Source organism: Tachysurus fulvidraco, chromosome 19 (assembly GCF_022655615.1).
Source record: "Tachysurus fulvidraco isolate hzauxx_2018 chromosome 19, HZAU_PFXX_2.0, whole genome shotgun sequence".
NCBI lineage: Eukaryota > Metazoa > Chordata > Actinopteri > Siluriformes > Bagridae > Tachysurus > Tachysurus fulvidraco.
Window position 1 is genome coordinate 13,134,065 of NC_062536.1, and position 15,694 is coordinate 13,149,758.

At 38.5% G+C, this 15,694-nt stretch overlaps 1 protein-coding gene and 1 long non-coding RNA gene across 3 annotated transcripts; one reads left to right on the forward strand and one right to left on the reverse strand.

The window, feature by feature from the left end:
- The first annotated feature begins 815 nt into the window (after positions 1-815).
- dera (deoxyribose-phosphate aldolase (putative)) lies at positions 816-10,031 on the forward strand. 2 transcript variants are annotated; one of them, XM_027151765.2, is made up of 9 exons: positions 816-973; positions 1,740-1,837; positions 1,918-2,065; positions 3,184-3,279; positions 3,377-3,511; positions 4,557-4,685; positions 8,382-8,494; positions 8,595-8,744; positions 9,672-10,031. In XM_027151765.2, the coding sequence occupies exons 1-9, from the start codon at positions 943-945 to the stop codon at positions 9,726-9,728; spliced, it is 957 nt and encodes a 318-aa protein (XP_027007566.1). In that variant the 5' UTR covers positions 816-942; the 3' UTR covers positions 9,729-10,031. The 2 variants fall into 2 exon arrangements, with proteins under 2 accessions (XP_027007566.1, XP_027007565.1); XM_027151764.2 differs by lacking the exon at positions 816-973 and adding an exon at positions 1,463-1,505.
- A 742-nt stretch (positions 10,032-10,773) lies between these two features.
- On the reverse strand, positions 10,774-14,721 carry LOC113645862. Its single transcript, XR_003441311.2, has 4 exons — positions 14,531-14,721; positions 13,934-13,994; positions 11,003-11,112; positions 10,774-10,838 (listed from the first exon to the last, which is right to left on the reverse strand). It is a non-coding gene; the product is annotated as an uncharacterized LOC113645862 (long non-coding RNA).
- Positions 14,722-15,694: the final 973 nt, after the last annotated feature.

The window sequence follows — 15,694 nt, forward strand, 5'->3', positions numbered from 1 at the left end:
ACCATGGTAACCAGGGTAATTCTCATAGATATCTGAAGCAATTGTTTCTGCTATTTTATGCCTCTTTTTTTTAATTTTTCTTTTTCTTTTTTTTTTTTTTAACACGTTTATCCTGAAACACTCTGCTTGTGGTCAGGGTTTGGATGGGTAACAGTGCAAAAGATGTTTGTTACTACATTGAAGCAAAAGAGACTAGTTGATTTATTTTAAAAACTTTTTTCCTATTACACAACACTGTCTAATTTGACAACCCTGGCATAAACTATACAGTAAGTAGCAAGTATTACCTGTGTTTCAGCTTAAGGATAAGCATTATAAAGTGAGATACAGGAACCACCATGGGTCCATTACGCATAGCCAAGGGGTCATTGATTTTTCTAATACCAACCATAATCAAAGACATAATAATATGCCAAGATAATGTCAACTGGATCTAATAATTCTATCATTTTATAAAGTGTAGCAATTAAAAAGCAAAACAAAACCTCCCTCTCCAGTAAATATCTAAAAAATGTAAACACTAAAATGTGTCAAATCTTTTGGATTAAGATACAATAATAATTAGTTATGAAAAGGAGGGTCTCGGTGTAATCTGGCATTTCTACTTAACTCTATATGAAATAAATTGGATTACAAATATTTTAGCTTTCCAGCTTTATAATATCACATAATATAACAAACAAAAAATAAAAAGTTCCCAAATCGAAAACAAACAAAAAAAAAACAATTATTTACTCGAGTTAAACTTTATTAGCAGCACGTGACTTTACGCCCGTCGGAAAGATGTGATGTGATTGGTTCTGGGTCTTGTGACGTAATAATGACGTTTTGCATCTAGGAAGTAGCTCGGTGTGAGCTATTAGTGAGCTAGAACAGTTCCTACTTAAAATCATTATATTATACTAATAAATATAATTTAATAGTTTTTTTTTGTTGTTAATCATGTCTGACAGAAATCCCGGAATCGATCTGGGTAAGTGTTATAATCAGTTTGTTTATATATTTTTCTAATGAATGTGGAGGTGATCTGCACGTGCGTTTTTAATTGTATATAATAATAATAGATGATAAACATAATGTTGTTGGTTATAATAGAAATAATAAGTTGTTTTTTTTCTTGTTTTTTCCTGCTTGGGTGTAAATAAACAATAAATTTTAGTTTTAATAAGTTACACATGACCTGCAGACCAGATGGATCCTATATGACTTTCTATGTGGATTATAGAAATGCACAGAAAAGATAAAAACATACAAACAATAATATTTTGTGTTTATTCACCAGAGAAGGAAATCTTAAAATCCACAAATACCTAACAAAATGATTCACCAACGGAATAATTAATTAAGATGGACATTAATGCTTTACACGTTTGCCTCACACCTCCAGGGTTGGGGGTTCGATTCCCGCCTCCGCCTTGTGTGTGCGGAGTTTGCATGTTCTCCCTGTGCCTCGGGGGTTTCCTCCGGGTACTCCGGTTTCCTCCCCCGGTCCAAAGACATGCATGGTAGGTTGATTGGCATCTCTGGAAAATTGTCCGTAGTGTGTGTGTGTGTGTGTGTGTGTGTGTGTGTGTGAATGAGAGTGTGTGTGTGCCCTGTGATGGGTTGGCACTCCGTCCAGGGTGTATCCTGCCTTGATGCCCGATGACGCCTGAGATAGGCACAGGCTCCCCGTGACCCGAGGTAGTTCAGATAAGCGGTAGAAAATGAATTAATTAATGCATTATTGTCTACATCAGATTTGGAGTGGGTGTCAAAAGTCAGACTGAACACTCAGGCTGTGCTGAAAAGGGCCCAACAAGTCCAGGGCCGCAAGGTTGCGAAGAAAGAATGGCAGGTAGGCAAACATATTGCAGATACAACATTGAATTTGTTTGTGAAGGAGAAAGTGACGAAAAAAAGAATCATCTTTGACAGGCAGCCTGGCTCCTGAAAGCTGTGACGTGCATTGACCTGACGACACTCTCTGGAGATGACACACCGTCTAACGTCCACCGACTGTGCATGAAGGCAGTGCAGCCTGTCCGCTATGACCTGCTGCAGAGCATGGACATGCATGATAAAGGTTGGTTTCTATTCTGGTTACATGTGTTTGTATGCTTACCTATATTAAAAAAATAGAGAGGGACAAGTTCATCACACAAATACAAGAAAATCTGGACCTCAAGGTGTTAATGGTGAAGTGAGTTTAAATCCCTTAACACTTCAGCAGCTGTCAGGAAAATATAAAAAAAGTTATATATATCAAAGCTGTGATGTGATAAAACTTTAAATTTAAAGACTCTTACTAACAAATAAACCTTCCTGGTTTTTGTCATTTTGCAATATGCAATAGTGTTCAGACATTCTAACTTACATTTTCTAACTCAAATATTCAACATTTCCTCATCCCTTCTGTGTACCTTCAAACCCATGGTCCCAAAAACAATAGCCTCAACTAAACGTTTACAGACTGCACCTTTAACGGAACGCTGTTAAAGTGGTAGCACAAATCATAAGTGATTTTTAATATTCAATTAATAAATGCAATTAAATTAGTTACTTTTTATGATTATCTGGGATTAGACTTGTATGGCCTGTAATTGTGTTTTTCAGTTTGCCTATGGCAGCTGTATGTAAAAACATGTGTACTCTTGTTTAAAAAAACAAAAACATTATTCCTACCTTCAGGGTCTATAAAAATGTAATTTGTGCATTGCTTTTCAGGTACAGGGCATAAATTTCATGGTCTATAATTTTAATTTCTTATTATAATATAATTTCTTATAATTATAATTTTCACTTCTTTCCTTATTCTTTGCATTTAAAACAAAAAAAAAACAAAAAAAAACTTTGACACTTTTTCATTGTAACTTTGAACAAATGTTTTAAACTCATGGTGTCTTAAGTATGTAACCTAGTGAACCAGCATTAATGTATTCAGTGTTAGAGATTTAAGCACTTATGTATGTCGCTCTGGATAAGGGCGTCTGCCAAATGCTGTAAATGTAAATGTAATGTACTTGTATATACTTTTGCAGTTGTGCTTTTTGCTCACAAGAGGGAGACAAAATCACTTTTATTTAAACAGCTGCCTTTGATGGCCTACATTGCCATCTCGTGCCAGAGTAGCTATATACATATAACTGCTATTTATGTACAGAGTTTTGCCTGAATATGCATTGTGCTTTTGTGTTTTTACAGGTATTACAACAGCTGCAGTGTGTGTTTATCCATCTCGTGTGGCCGATGCAGTGAAATCCTTAAAAGCAGCCAAATCCAACATACCTGTTGCCTCTGGTGAGATCCTAACACTGACAGTGCACCATAACGTGTGTTTTGTACTATTCAGATCCATTTAGTCCTTTTATTTAACTTCTTGTCTATTTCAATCCAGTGGCTACCGGGTTCCCTGCTGGTCAGACTCCCCTAAAGACACGTCTGGAGGAGGTGCGTATGGCTGTAGAAGACGGAGCAACTGAAATTGACATTGTGATTAATCGGACGTTGGCTCTCACCGGACAGTGGGCAGGTGTGTATTTCTATTTTGTGCACTGTCATCCCCAGATCCTTGCTTACCTTTAGATTTTTATATCCGAACACTTTTCAGTTAGCTAGCCATGGAAACCATGGAAACTGACCGGAAGCATTGTATTTAATGTAAGGATTTATTAGCTAATCTTTGGTCATCATCAAAAGAGTCATACTTTTCTGTCCTTTCACTTAAAAAGTTGCTATTTGTGTCTGTTTCTCATCTTTCTTTTCCTTCATCTCTTTCTTACATGAAAAAAAACACATACTTTATTAAATTTGGTTTCTGGTGTACTGGAAGTGTTTGACACTAAAACAAATTCCTTGTACATGTAAGCATACTTGGCAATTTCTAATTCTGATTCTAATACTGATTCTAAAATGTACTGACTTCTACTGGGTGAATTTCTGTTTGAAATACATTTACATTTAAAGCATTTATGATTTACATTTCTCTTCGTTATACAGCTGGGCATATCAGGGTTACGGGTCTTGTTCAGAGGCACAGTGGTGGCAGATTGATTGTTCAGGGTGTTCTTTCTAGCTGCCCTGCAGGCATCTGCTTTTCCACTGGCTAGTAAAACTAGATGAAAAAAAGAAGCTGCCTTTATTTTGTCATATATACATTACAACACATTCTTTCTTAACATATCCCAGCTTTGGAATTTGGGGTCAGAGCACAGGGTCAGCAATGATACAGTACAGCACCCCTGGAACAGAAAGGGTTAAGGGCCTTGTCAAGGAAAACAGTGGCACCTTGGTAGTGCTTGTACCCTGATCGTCTGATCATCAACCCAGAGCTTTAACCATATATATATATATATATATATATATATATAATATATATATATATATATGTGTGTGTATATATATTTGTATATATATTTGTATATATGTAGCTTATATATAGCTTCATTTTTTTCTTGATTTTCCCTGTCTGTGCTATCTAAGTGAAACGTAAATTCAGCCATTACACTTTTATAATTGATGCAATTATATTGTATAATTAAATAATTCTATAAAAACCTTGTTCTTCATTTCCTCAGAATTATATTACGAGATCCAGCAGTTCCGAGAGGCATGTGGTGATGCTCACATGAAGACCATCCTGGCAGTAGGAGATCTGGGCACTTTCACCAACGTCTACAAAGCCAGTCTTGTGGCAATGATGGCAGGTAAACGACTGACTATTGTCAGTCTTTAAAACGGCACAGTTTTCAAATTGAAATTCAATGAAAAAACAGGACACTACCTTTGTTACTGGAGTGGGACCCTTATGTTTGTCTTTTATGAATCAGCTGGATATGTGAATTTAATGTACATTTAAAATGATTTAAGGTAGATTGTACCGTAATAATTGCCTTTTAGTGTAAAGATTTAGAGGTAGACTTCATGCATTTTAAGTAAAAGGTGCATAAACTTGAGGGCACCACTGCATGTTTTCCACAACACTGCACAACACTGTCTTGCAGCACGTAACCACTAGACATTGAGGTTGGAGCTAAGAAATGATCTTGATCTATGAGGGTGTGCAGTGTTTAGGATTTCATCACAGTGCAACCACACTGCATTTACATGATACGAGCCAATAGACATGCAAAAGAAGGACAAGCACATCAACGTTCATCATCGACTTTTCTCCTCATCTTAAGTATTTGGGTGGTTTTGTACAGATTTGTGACATAAAATCTGGTCTATTATGCTGTAACACTGTAAAATAAGAAAGTTTAAGGGGAGTAAAATTACAAAAGTATACTTTGCACTCCTGGATGCTGCAATGTGTTACACTGTCCACTGCATGGTGCTGTTGGTTAGCTGTTGCTTACCTTCCTTTTCTCCAGATGGCCAATCATAATGGCTAATAAACCCAACACACACATGTGCGCACACACACAGAGCAAGCCAGCGACCGTGTGCTTAAATAGCCATCGCCCGTTAAGCCGATTACTGTACCCAATTGTCAGTGGTGCTGATAGGGATCATTATTAAAATGCATTGCTTTTGTCGCAGTGCTCACTCCTTAATCTCTCCTTGTTCCTATGAATTGCGTATGAGGTTTCTGAAATTGAATGATAATTTCGCCTATTAATCTGCGAAGGCAAGGCTATTTTACTCCCTTGCTCGCCGGCATTGTACCCCCGTACCGCTGCAAATGAATAGAGCTTCATTACTGTCGGCCGCGTTTAATAACCGTTATCCATTATGGTGTAATTAAGACTCCCCCAAACGAATCTCAAGGATTACACCAGTCTGATAGAAAGGGGGAGTGAGAGAGAAAGAGAGCAGAGAGTGAAGAGGAAGTGAGGAGAGGAAGGAAGAAGGGGGAAAAAAGAGTGGAAAAACACATAGAACATATCCCTAATGAACTGAAAAATGTTCATCTTGTCCTGTTTGGTAATGAACAGTCATTAGACATACGGCGGGGCAGAAGGGTGGGGGTTCAAAACCGCTTCACAGTTTGTGGTTCATCTATTAAAATCGTCATTTTATCTTCTATTTTTATCAGATCACTGATAAACCATAATAGGCTGAGAAGGAGAGGAAGGGAAAAAAAATGAGTGTTCTTATTGATGAACACGCTCACGCCCTGTGCACTCTGCCGACGGGAGCATATGTTCTTGTCGCGCCCGGCGTGCTTTCAGGACTAATGTCCTGTCTGGGTGCAGAATCAGACGGCCCTATAAAATGCCAAAATAGAAGCGTGTTCTAAAATTGTGCATCTTCACTTCAGGTTTTTCTATTTCTGTAGCTCATTTGAGCCTGCCGCAAGTGGCTCGGAGTATAGCTCTCTTTCCCGATTTACTGCATTGTGATGAACCCCAATAGCCACAAGAGCGGAACTTTGATCCCGAACAGATGGTCTGTGAAAATCAAAACTTTAGCCCATGGGCTTCTCATTACTGCAGAATGAACAAACTATAATGTTCATCCAAAGCTAACATGCACACGAGTTGTTATGAATTTTCTGTAATAAAAAGAAAATAGCATAATTAAGTCACTGAGGAATAAACACACTTGTTCAGATGTAACATTATAGACAAACTTGTGGAGCAGGAACCAGGGCTTGGTATGAATTAAACGTCCGAGTACTGATTAGTTAAAAATAGCTTTTCGATGTGTGCTTAGGACTGAACGTGTTCGTAGTTAAAAGCTTTTAGTAAAATGTGTTATAAAAGTTCTTGGAGCAACTTTTATCAGAGAAGTTGAGTTCTAAATGCATGAAAAATGCTAGTCACTGAAAATTTTGAAATACTTTAAATCGATCATCTACACCTCATTTCCATAATCATGCCAATAGGTGTGCACGAGAAATATATACGTGTTATAGAAGCAGAAAAAAAAATCTACTTAAATATAAAATGCTAAAAAGAAAATAAAAACAGTCAAGAAAACATGAACACACACTATACATTTATATCATTTGTTGTCATAAGAGCAGCTAAGGCTTTTAAGAATTTCTTTCCCAAAGATTAATTTCATTTTATTCACCTACAGTATTTTTTGATTGCCAGTGCGTGGAGTTTATGATGTTGGTCAAATGCACGGAGGACTCAAATCTAACAAAAAAATAAATAATACATATTACATTGTGCCACTTTACACAAGACGAAACGAGCAGAGCAACCAGGTGACCATCTGCTACATGCGAATTAATTGTTTCAGAAATGCAACGTTTATGTTGTATTTGATTTATTAATTAGAAATGTAATGAAGCCCTGATGCCTTTTGAGGTCCTCATCATCACTCAGTTGCAGTATGTATTTCAGTGCACAGATGACTGCAGATGTGTGTCTCTTCTCTCCTACAAGCCTTCGTAATACTCAACAAGGACAAGTGTAGGATTTAATTTTTTTTATTGGGGAACAATGGAAGGGGGTACAAAGGCATTAACTGGGTCCATTTTACCATTATGATGTATAATGTTCCAACATGAAGCCGTGGTGATGGATGACTTATAATTAGACTCACTCACTAACTCACTAACACCTTTTCCTGGTCCATGAAGCTGTGGATCTGAAGCATGTTTCAGGAACACCGGGAGTGTTGATGACTGGAACACACTAGATCTCTAGATAGGATGGTGGATCATCTCAGAGCAACATGTGCACATATGTTCACACCTTGGGGCAAGTCCACCATGCTGGCATGTATTTTTCAGAGTTGAGAGGGAATGCCCACAAGGCCAGGGGGAGAACATGCACACACAACACTGTTAAAATTTTCAATGTGACTGGAGAGGTGATTAATTTACTCTAAATGTAGTCCCGACTACAAGGCAAAATAGAGCTTAATATTAATGCATCGGTCCTATTATGCTATCATTTCTCCAGAACCGTCTTAATCACAGGGACTTGCGTTCAATATGTTCACATATTTAGCAAATAAAAACATAGAACTGTTGATCAAGCAAAGCTTTCTGACAAGCTGTGTCTTTTTTTTATTAACTTCACATTGATGTAAGCTATAACAGGAACTTGTTTTTCGTTGCTGAAAGGTTCATGCCTTGACTGCAGTCATTTTTTCCAACCTTTAACTTGCTGTAATGCCACTCCAGCTCCAGTTATGACCGATTTTCTAGTCTGAGAGCCTTGAAGGCTGTCTCTGGAGTTACACATGTCCTTGTGGTGGAACAACCCCAGGAAGAAGAAGAAGAAAAAAACATGCATGTAGTGGACTTAATGATCTAAATTCCCCAAGATATAAATGTGTGTATGCATGGTGCCCTATGATGGACAAGCTTCCAATCCAGGCTATATTCCTCCCAAGCTCCAAGATAAATGAATAAGCCCCTTTATGATGTATAAAAATTGCTGATTATAGGTGCAGTTACAGGATACAGGGCTAACTCGTGTCTTCTCATTATCCATTAGGATCTGATTTCATCAAAACCTCTACTGGCAAAGAGTCTGTTAATGCCACCTACCCAGTCGCCATAGTAATGGCCCGGGCCATTCGAGACTACTACCTGAAGACGGGTCACAAGGTAGAGTCAATGAGGGGAAGCTATCCAAGCTACTTCACTTCTTTTTTTTCAGCTTTTTGATACAAGATTGGATGATTACCCTTGTGTGTGTGGGATGCAGGTTGGGTTTAAGCCAGCAGGGGGTATTCGCACTGCACAGGAGGCCCTAGTGTGGCTGGTATTAATGAAGGAAGAGTTGGGTGACCAATGGCTCACTCCTCACCTGTTCCGCCTAGGAGCCAGCAGCCTGCTCGGAGACATCGAACGGCAGGTAAGCTCTGCTCAAACCACATCGCAGTGCACCTGATCGACTCGTGTTCAGAAGCTTTCTAATCAGTGACCATTATTGTTTTGCGCAGAAGTCTGCTACCTTTGGTGTGACTCATATTTAATAAAGAACAAGTTATAGCGTTTAGTAGAATGCGATTTCTTTTGATTTTTCTTCCAGTTACTAGGCAGCTTTAAGCAACATGTAACATCTGTATGCTTTAAATACATTGCTATTACTGCTATAAATGCGAGACGTCATGCCGTTTAATATTGAAAAAAGTACATCTGTGTGAACTGTTCTGTCCCATTTTCCATCCACTGTAATTTCTCATGAATTGCTCATAAAAGCAATGCTTTCTTTTTCTTCTGAATTCAACAGCGTGACTATTTCCAGGAGTTTTGTATGCCTCTTTTGTGAATTGCATCACTCAAGGGTACACATAAAAGAACAGAGAACTTAGTTTCAGAAGGGTTCAAAAGCAGGAGAGTGAACTTCAGAAGGTTTTTAGGTGCAACCACATGGTTATTTAGTACCTGTTTAGTACCACATCCAAGCTGCTAAAACCTGATTGTCGATGACATTTAGTGCTACAAATGAGAACCTGTTCACCACCATACAGACGCTGTAAACACAAACCAATTAATGTTTAATAAAATACCGATTTTTAAAATAGCGTATTGTTGCATTGCAGAGGTTGATTAGCTGAGTGCTGTTTACATGATTTGCTCAGGACACAATCACTCACTTATCACTGAAATGGTTTTTGTACCTCAGTGAACCAAGTGGGTTTGAATATTCATTAGAAGTCTTAAATGAATGTAGACGAGTTAAAAGACTTTTAATTGAAATTTTTTTTTAAACTGAATGAATAAAATGACTCCTAACCAAAAGGATTTTTAATTGACTTATTTTCTTTGCACTTCACAGATTTATCACTATGTAACTGGATGCTATCCAGCCAATCATGAGCTTCCTATGGCCTGATTTCTTGAGATCTTTCAACGTGACCGACTCCGACTCAGGACGTGTTCCAATCAGCCACGGAGAAAAACCTCCATTGAAGTCTTCAGGGAACTAAATTAACTTTTGGGAGGAACATTGTGTGTATTTTACAGATAGGAAGATAATGCTGAGGAGAAGGACCTCCCCCTGCTCTTGCTTTGATTTTGTAAATGACTTTTATTTGTCATTTCGTACTGATCAAAAAACTGTATTAGAAGGGTAGCTTATCTAACTGTATAAAGAAACTTTTGTTAAATGATTTTAATAAAGGACAAATGACATGTATTCCAGTGTTCAGTCAGTCAGTTTTCACTCTTTCCCACTTCTTTCTTCTGTTTCAATTCTGCTGACAGCTAACCTCCTTGAGCATCTCCTAATCTGCACTCGGGGTCGCACCATCATTCGCATAGGGATATATTATTTGACTTCAACGTAGCTGATTTCATTAACTCTGCACGGATCGTGTGAAGTGTGTGTTGGGGATTAATTAAAGGGGTTAAGTGAGTTTAAATGATCGGATCGAGCTGCAGACCAATTTGGGCTTCATTTGAAGACAGAGGAACGAACTTTCTTCTCTTCCCTTTTTCTTCTTTAATTAAGAGATCTCGGGCCGTGCCCTTGACTGGAACAGAGGATAAATGAGTGAATTAATTGTGGAATGGAGAATGAGCTGGGAGATGGGTTGAAGCGAGGTAAAACTTTAGTAATGGAAGTATATCCAGGTCGGCATGACCTGGGGAAAGTAGGAGAATATAATAGTGTTGAATGGGCATACTGTTTAGAGAAGTGGGCATTGGCAGCTTAAAGTCTGGGAGGATATATTTGTGAATAAATAGCAGTTAATGTGATGAGACAGTAAAGCAGATTAAATGACAGCATGGACAACACCAACATGTAGTTTGAGAGGTGTTTGGTTTAATTCACGTTAGGTATCTAATTATGGTCTCAAAGTTCCAGTATATTGGTATTATAGCAGATCATTAAACAGAGATAAAAAAAAACATCGAATCAAGAAAAACGAATGGAAGGTGGTATTATTTTTTTATTTTATTTTTACTGAGCCCTCGATTGCATTTCCATAAGCTCCCTTCACTACAAAAAAAAACAAAAAAAACTTTGTCTATAAAATGAAATGCACACTAGGAAATAAATCCTAAAAGTTCTAGTTATGCCAATAACTGAATTACAGGTATACACTCAGAAAGCATAATCAAATTGTCTTGTGATAGTTTTTTGTAGCTTTTTTTTATGCTTACCGTGATGACATGTTCAATTTCAGCAATTTCTTCAGAGCTGTAGACTCATGTGTTCTCTGCCTGCATGCAACGTTCCCGGTGTTTCAGCCTGTTGTACTGTATATCTAAAACTATAATGAGTGAAACATTTTACATTATTGTGATTTAAACATTTACAGGCACAACTAAACTCCATCCTGCTCATAACTTTCAGCAGCTCCCATCGATGAGTAGTACTGCTGTATGCACTAGTCATTGTTTTATTTACATGTTTATTAGTAATGAAGTAATAACAGCTCTGTGGACAGGTCTCATTTACACCGGCTGTAGTGTTTAAGGCCTCAGGAAAAGGCTGTATCAGGTTGATGAAGCACCACAGCGCTATGTGTCTCTCTCCACCTCCCAGAAGCCGTGACAGATTAGCTGCACTTACATAAAGGCATGTAGATCATCTGCAATCTGGAGCTGAGGCCTGCACCAGCACGCAAGATAAGACTGAAAGATTGAGTCGGCCTCCAGATTGATTCTACCCTCCGTGAAGAAAGGTCTTTCTGTCTACTCTCTTTCTCTTTCTCTGTCCCTGCTTCTAGCTTTCTCTTTCTGTCACTCGCTGTCTGTAAGGCCTTCTATCATTCCATCCCAGGACTTGCATGGCCTGTGGTTATGTATTTTTATAAGCTGATGATTCTCTCTGGACTCTTTCATAGAATAATTGCCGATTTTCTGCTCTTGTGGTCGTTGACCACAGCGTTGAGGTCATTTAAGGAAAACTTGCACAATCTCGTACGTAACACAAGAGAAAGAAAGTTTAAGGGTTGAAATGTTTGTGATTCTGCATTGGAAAACAAATGCAGAGTTTTCTTCCTCAGAAAGGCAAAAGATTGATACTTTTATAGATGTGTTCATTTGTCATAAAAGTCTAATTTGATTATGGGGTCACACAGTGAATGAAATGTAAATTAATTAAGCTTCCAGGAAACAGATGCCATGGGGAATAGCTGAATTACAGTTGAATTATTCATTAGAATATGGAGCTCTGATGCTTGGGGCACAATTTTGCATTTGATATAAATCATTAGAGTTGACACATAATCTAGCGAAATCTTTAGAATGTTGTGCTCGACTATTTTAACTATCATTTAGAACATTATTACAAGATGGTTAAGTATCACTGAAGATATTAAATCTCATCAACTACTACGCATAACAGAGAAAGTCTGAAACTCCAACCTTTGGAATCTGGTTTTCCAAAAGTAAACAAGGTACGAGCTACACACATGCCATTGTACTATATTATTCCAAACTATGTGGTAACGTCATGCTCTTTTTAACACGGTGTCTGGATCTGTCAACTGACCCGAGTGGCTCTCACTCACTCTCTGACACATCCCTTTGCTCAGACTGATTGCTTTTCTGTTGTTTTATTCATCAATGTTTTTAGCAAGAGAGCAGACGTGAAAAATGGTGTGGTCCGGGAGGTGTTTCCACACCAAAAAGCTGTTTGTAATGAGACACTAGTCACATGTCAACTACACTCATTACACACCAAGACCAGGATTTGTCATTCGGAGGCTCGGAAGTCGAGATGGGAAGGCTTGCGAGATGTCAACTTTCCATCAGTTACAGCAGTCCACTAGCTAATTTTTCTTGGACAGACACACTGTGGTCCTTGATGTGAATGATGGAGCACACACATCATATATTTAACACATGTTTGAAAATAGGTCCAATAACACTGAGAGGCTTAAAAAAGGAAAGGCGATATTTCAGGCCGAGGACGTGGTATAAAATATGTAGGACTAGTCTAACTTGTATATTCTTGAGAGGATGTCATTCTTTTCGGCTGGCAGGCCAAATCATTAAACTACCACAAGATGTTGATAAATAGTATAAAATGACAAATGTGTGAAACAAAGTGAACGAAAAATGTTGTGAGTGCACTTCAAAATGGTGTCAGACTCCGTGCTGGAATCTATGCATAAATGGTAACATGATGTGACACAGCCGGTGCGACGTATTTGACAATGCATCCTGTCAGTACGGGTTGGGATTTGATGCATGCTGACATGTGCCAGTTTGCAGACTAAATATGGGAATGTGATTTAAGCTAATTTGAGTAGACCTGTAAAGACAACCAGCTAACTGCTTAAAGCCTTAAAGTCCCCGAATGCTGTGTATACACTTATACTACTATAACATTTTAAATTCAAAACAGGCTTAACATACAATATGAACCATAATTAGTTTACTTTATAGAAAGCACCTTTAATTTGGTGCTAACTGCAATCTGACATTTTGGCTCAAACACAGGAGCTTAAAGCTTTTGATTGGAACCAAGACAATTCAGGAAGGTGAAAATGTTGCCAAATCTGCCTGAGAAAAAAAATGTCTTTGTGAGAAAATTGCAAAGCAATAGCAGTAACAAAAAATGTGCAAAGATTGACTGCTGCATTGTGCAAAGTTAAAGGAAATCCATCAATAGCAGCCTACAAGTTTTACATACGGCTGTTTTCTTCTCAGTCGGATGGCACTGGAGGTTTGACCTTAGCCCTCAGTCATGGTGAATTTCACCTCACCTGGAAGGTCACACTCAGTCATTCTTTGTCTAACGAACACAAAGCCCAGGTGAAAAGCAGAAATGATAATTGGCTCTTCAACTGTAATGATATTAATGATGCAATTAAAACTAGAGCTTGCTTCGCTGGGAGATGGAGAAACAGGTAGTGATGGCTGCTACCCAGGGACTTCACTAGTGTCAGTCTAGCGCTTCTGATGCTGCCATGATGCACACAAAAGCAAAGGGCCGAAGCAAGAGCGTGCGATGGCTCGCCGCCGAGCGTCTCCTGCCGTGCACACTTGTCTTTAATTCTGACCTTGACGCCTAGTTCCCCAGTGACAGAGAAGAGATAGAATACATGTATTCGAGATCAAACCGTCTGCTCGGGAATTCACCTGGCTCTGAAGTCTCTCCCTCCGACGGGCTGCGCCTCAGCTGTCCTCGTCAAGCACACTGCTGCAAATTAAGGATAAATGTTAATTAGCTTCGATTTCTCTCAAATCTGCAGCAGATAAATTATTTGTCATTGACAGATCGGTGGAGTATTTATTGTCCATTAGGTCCTGGCATGCATGAATTGAAAGTGATTTTAACTCCTGCTGTTTTGCCAAAGAAACAAGCAAATGTGGCCCTTTGAGAATCATGAAGAAAATTCCTTCTTGGGGTTTAACCTCCTGAAAAAGATGGCTTGTGAATAATAATACTTTTAGTTCTTTAATTTTGAATTGCATCATCCTTAAACAGAAATCAGGAGACAAACTGGCCCTTGCTGGTGTACATACAGCTTCACATATGGCCTCTTGTGCATTGCTTAGCACATCATCTTCAAACATCTTCACTATATCAGACTCTGATATTGCTGATCTGCACCACTTGCATTTGCAAGGTTGCGCTTTTCACACCAATTGAGTTTCCAAAGCACAAAATGCCACAATCACAGAGCAATCGATACCAAAATATCCCTTCTATGCTCACAATAAATGAAATGCTACCGCTTGAGGATGGGTGGGGTAGGTGCTGGCGGTGGAGGCGGTGTAAGAGCCACACTCCCAGATTACGACATTTGATGGATGCTCCAAAAACACGGCAGTGATCTTTATTGATCCTCCTTTTTCAATCAGGGTGAACATAATTATCGGTTTGGCTTCCGTCTCCTATGGGGAGATGAGAGTAATCCTGAAATTTCTTTAAAAAAAAAACAAGGTTAAATACCACAACTCAACAACAAACTATGTGAACTTACTGAAGAGATTTTAAAACTTTACAGTCATGTGAGAGCAATGAGAATGAGCAGACTATAGATTGCTAGCATGACAATATCAGAGTCTGGAGTGATTCTTGATCTTTCTGACAAACATATGACTTTCCAGCAGTACTCACTCATTCAGTTTATGAGTCAGTGTTTAACACGGAACAGGTTTGAGCCTCTAAGTTTTGTTGAAAGGAAATCGCTACATCATACAAAAACATCCTACGCAATTGTACGATTCCAGATTTATTAAGTTTATCTAAGGTTCACATGTGAATGGGATGGTCTGTTGTCCAGAAACATTCTGCGATATGGTGGATTACAGATGGGGATTATACACAGTTTGACACAAGAACCTCTATTCTGTTCTAGTGATTCACAAAAGAAAGAATTCACCTGTTATGTAAATTGCCCCTAGGTGTGAATCTGTGTGTGTATGCTGTAGATTTCTCCAAGACTTTTGCATAATGCTGTATATATTTTCTGAAGAAAATACTATTCTTTATAAACGAGTTCTTACGCCAATGATGATTAGTTGGAGTGTGTAATGTTTATTTTCACTTTGTCCATTTTTTTGAAGGGCCCCGATAAATTTGGAGTTGACCGTTGAAGACATTTCAAGGTAACAAATTCAGTGCAGCTGCTCATATTAAGCATCAGTTCGAGATGCCTTTTAATTGTAATGCAATCAAAAGTGTGAGGGATCTGCCAGTTAGTGGGAGATATAATAATTGTTTGGAGTAAGGGATTCTCAGCGGACTCCTCTGAGCGTGTTGGCAGGCGTTTGAAGTTTGAAGTTTGCCCTGACATTGGAAAAACTCAAGGGCAGGGGGGATGGGGAAGAAACAGAGCCTCTCAAATGAGACAGGAATAGAAAAATAGTGAAAGTGAAAAGGGGAAAAAAACA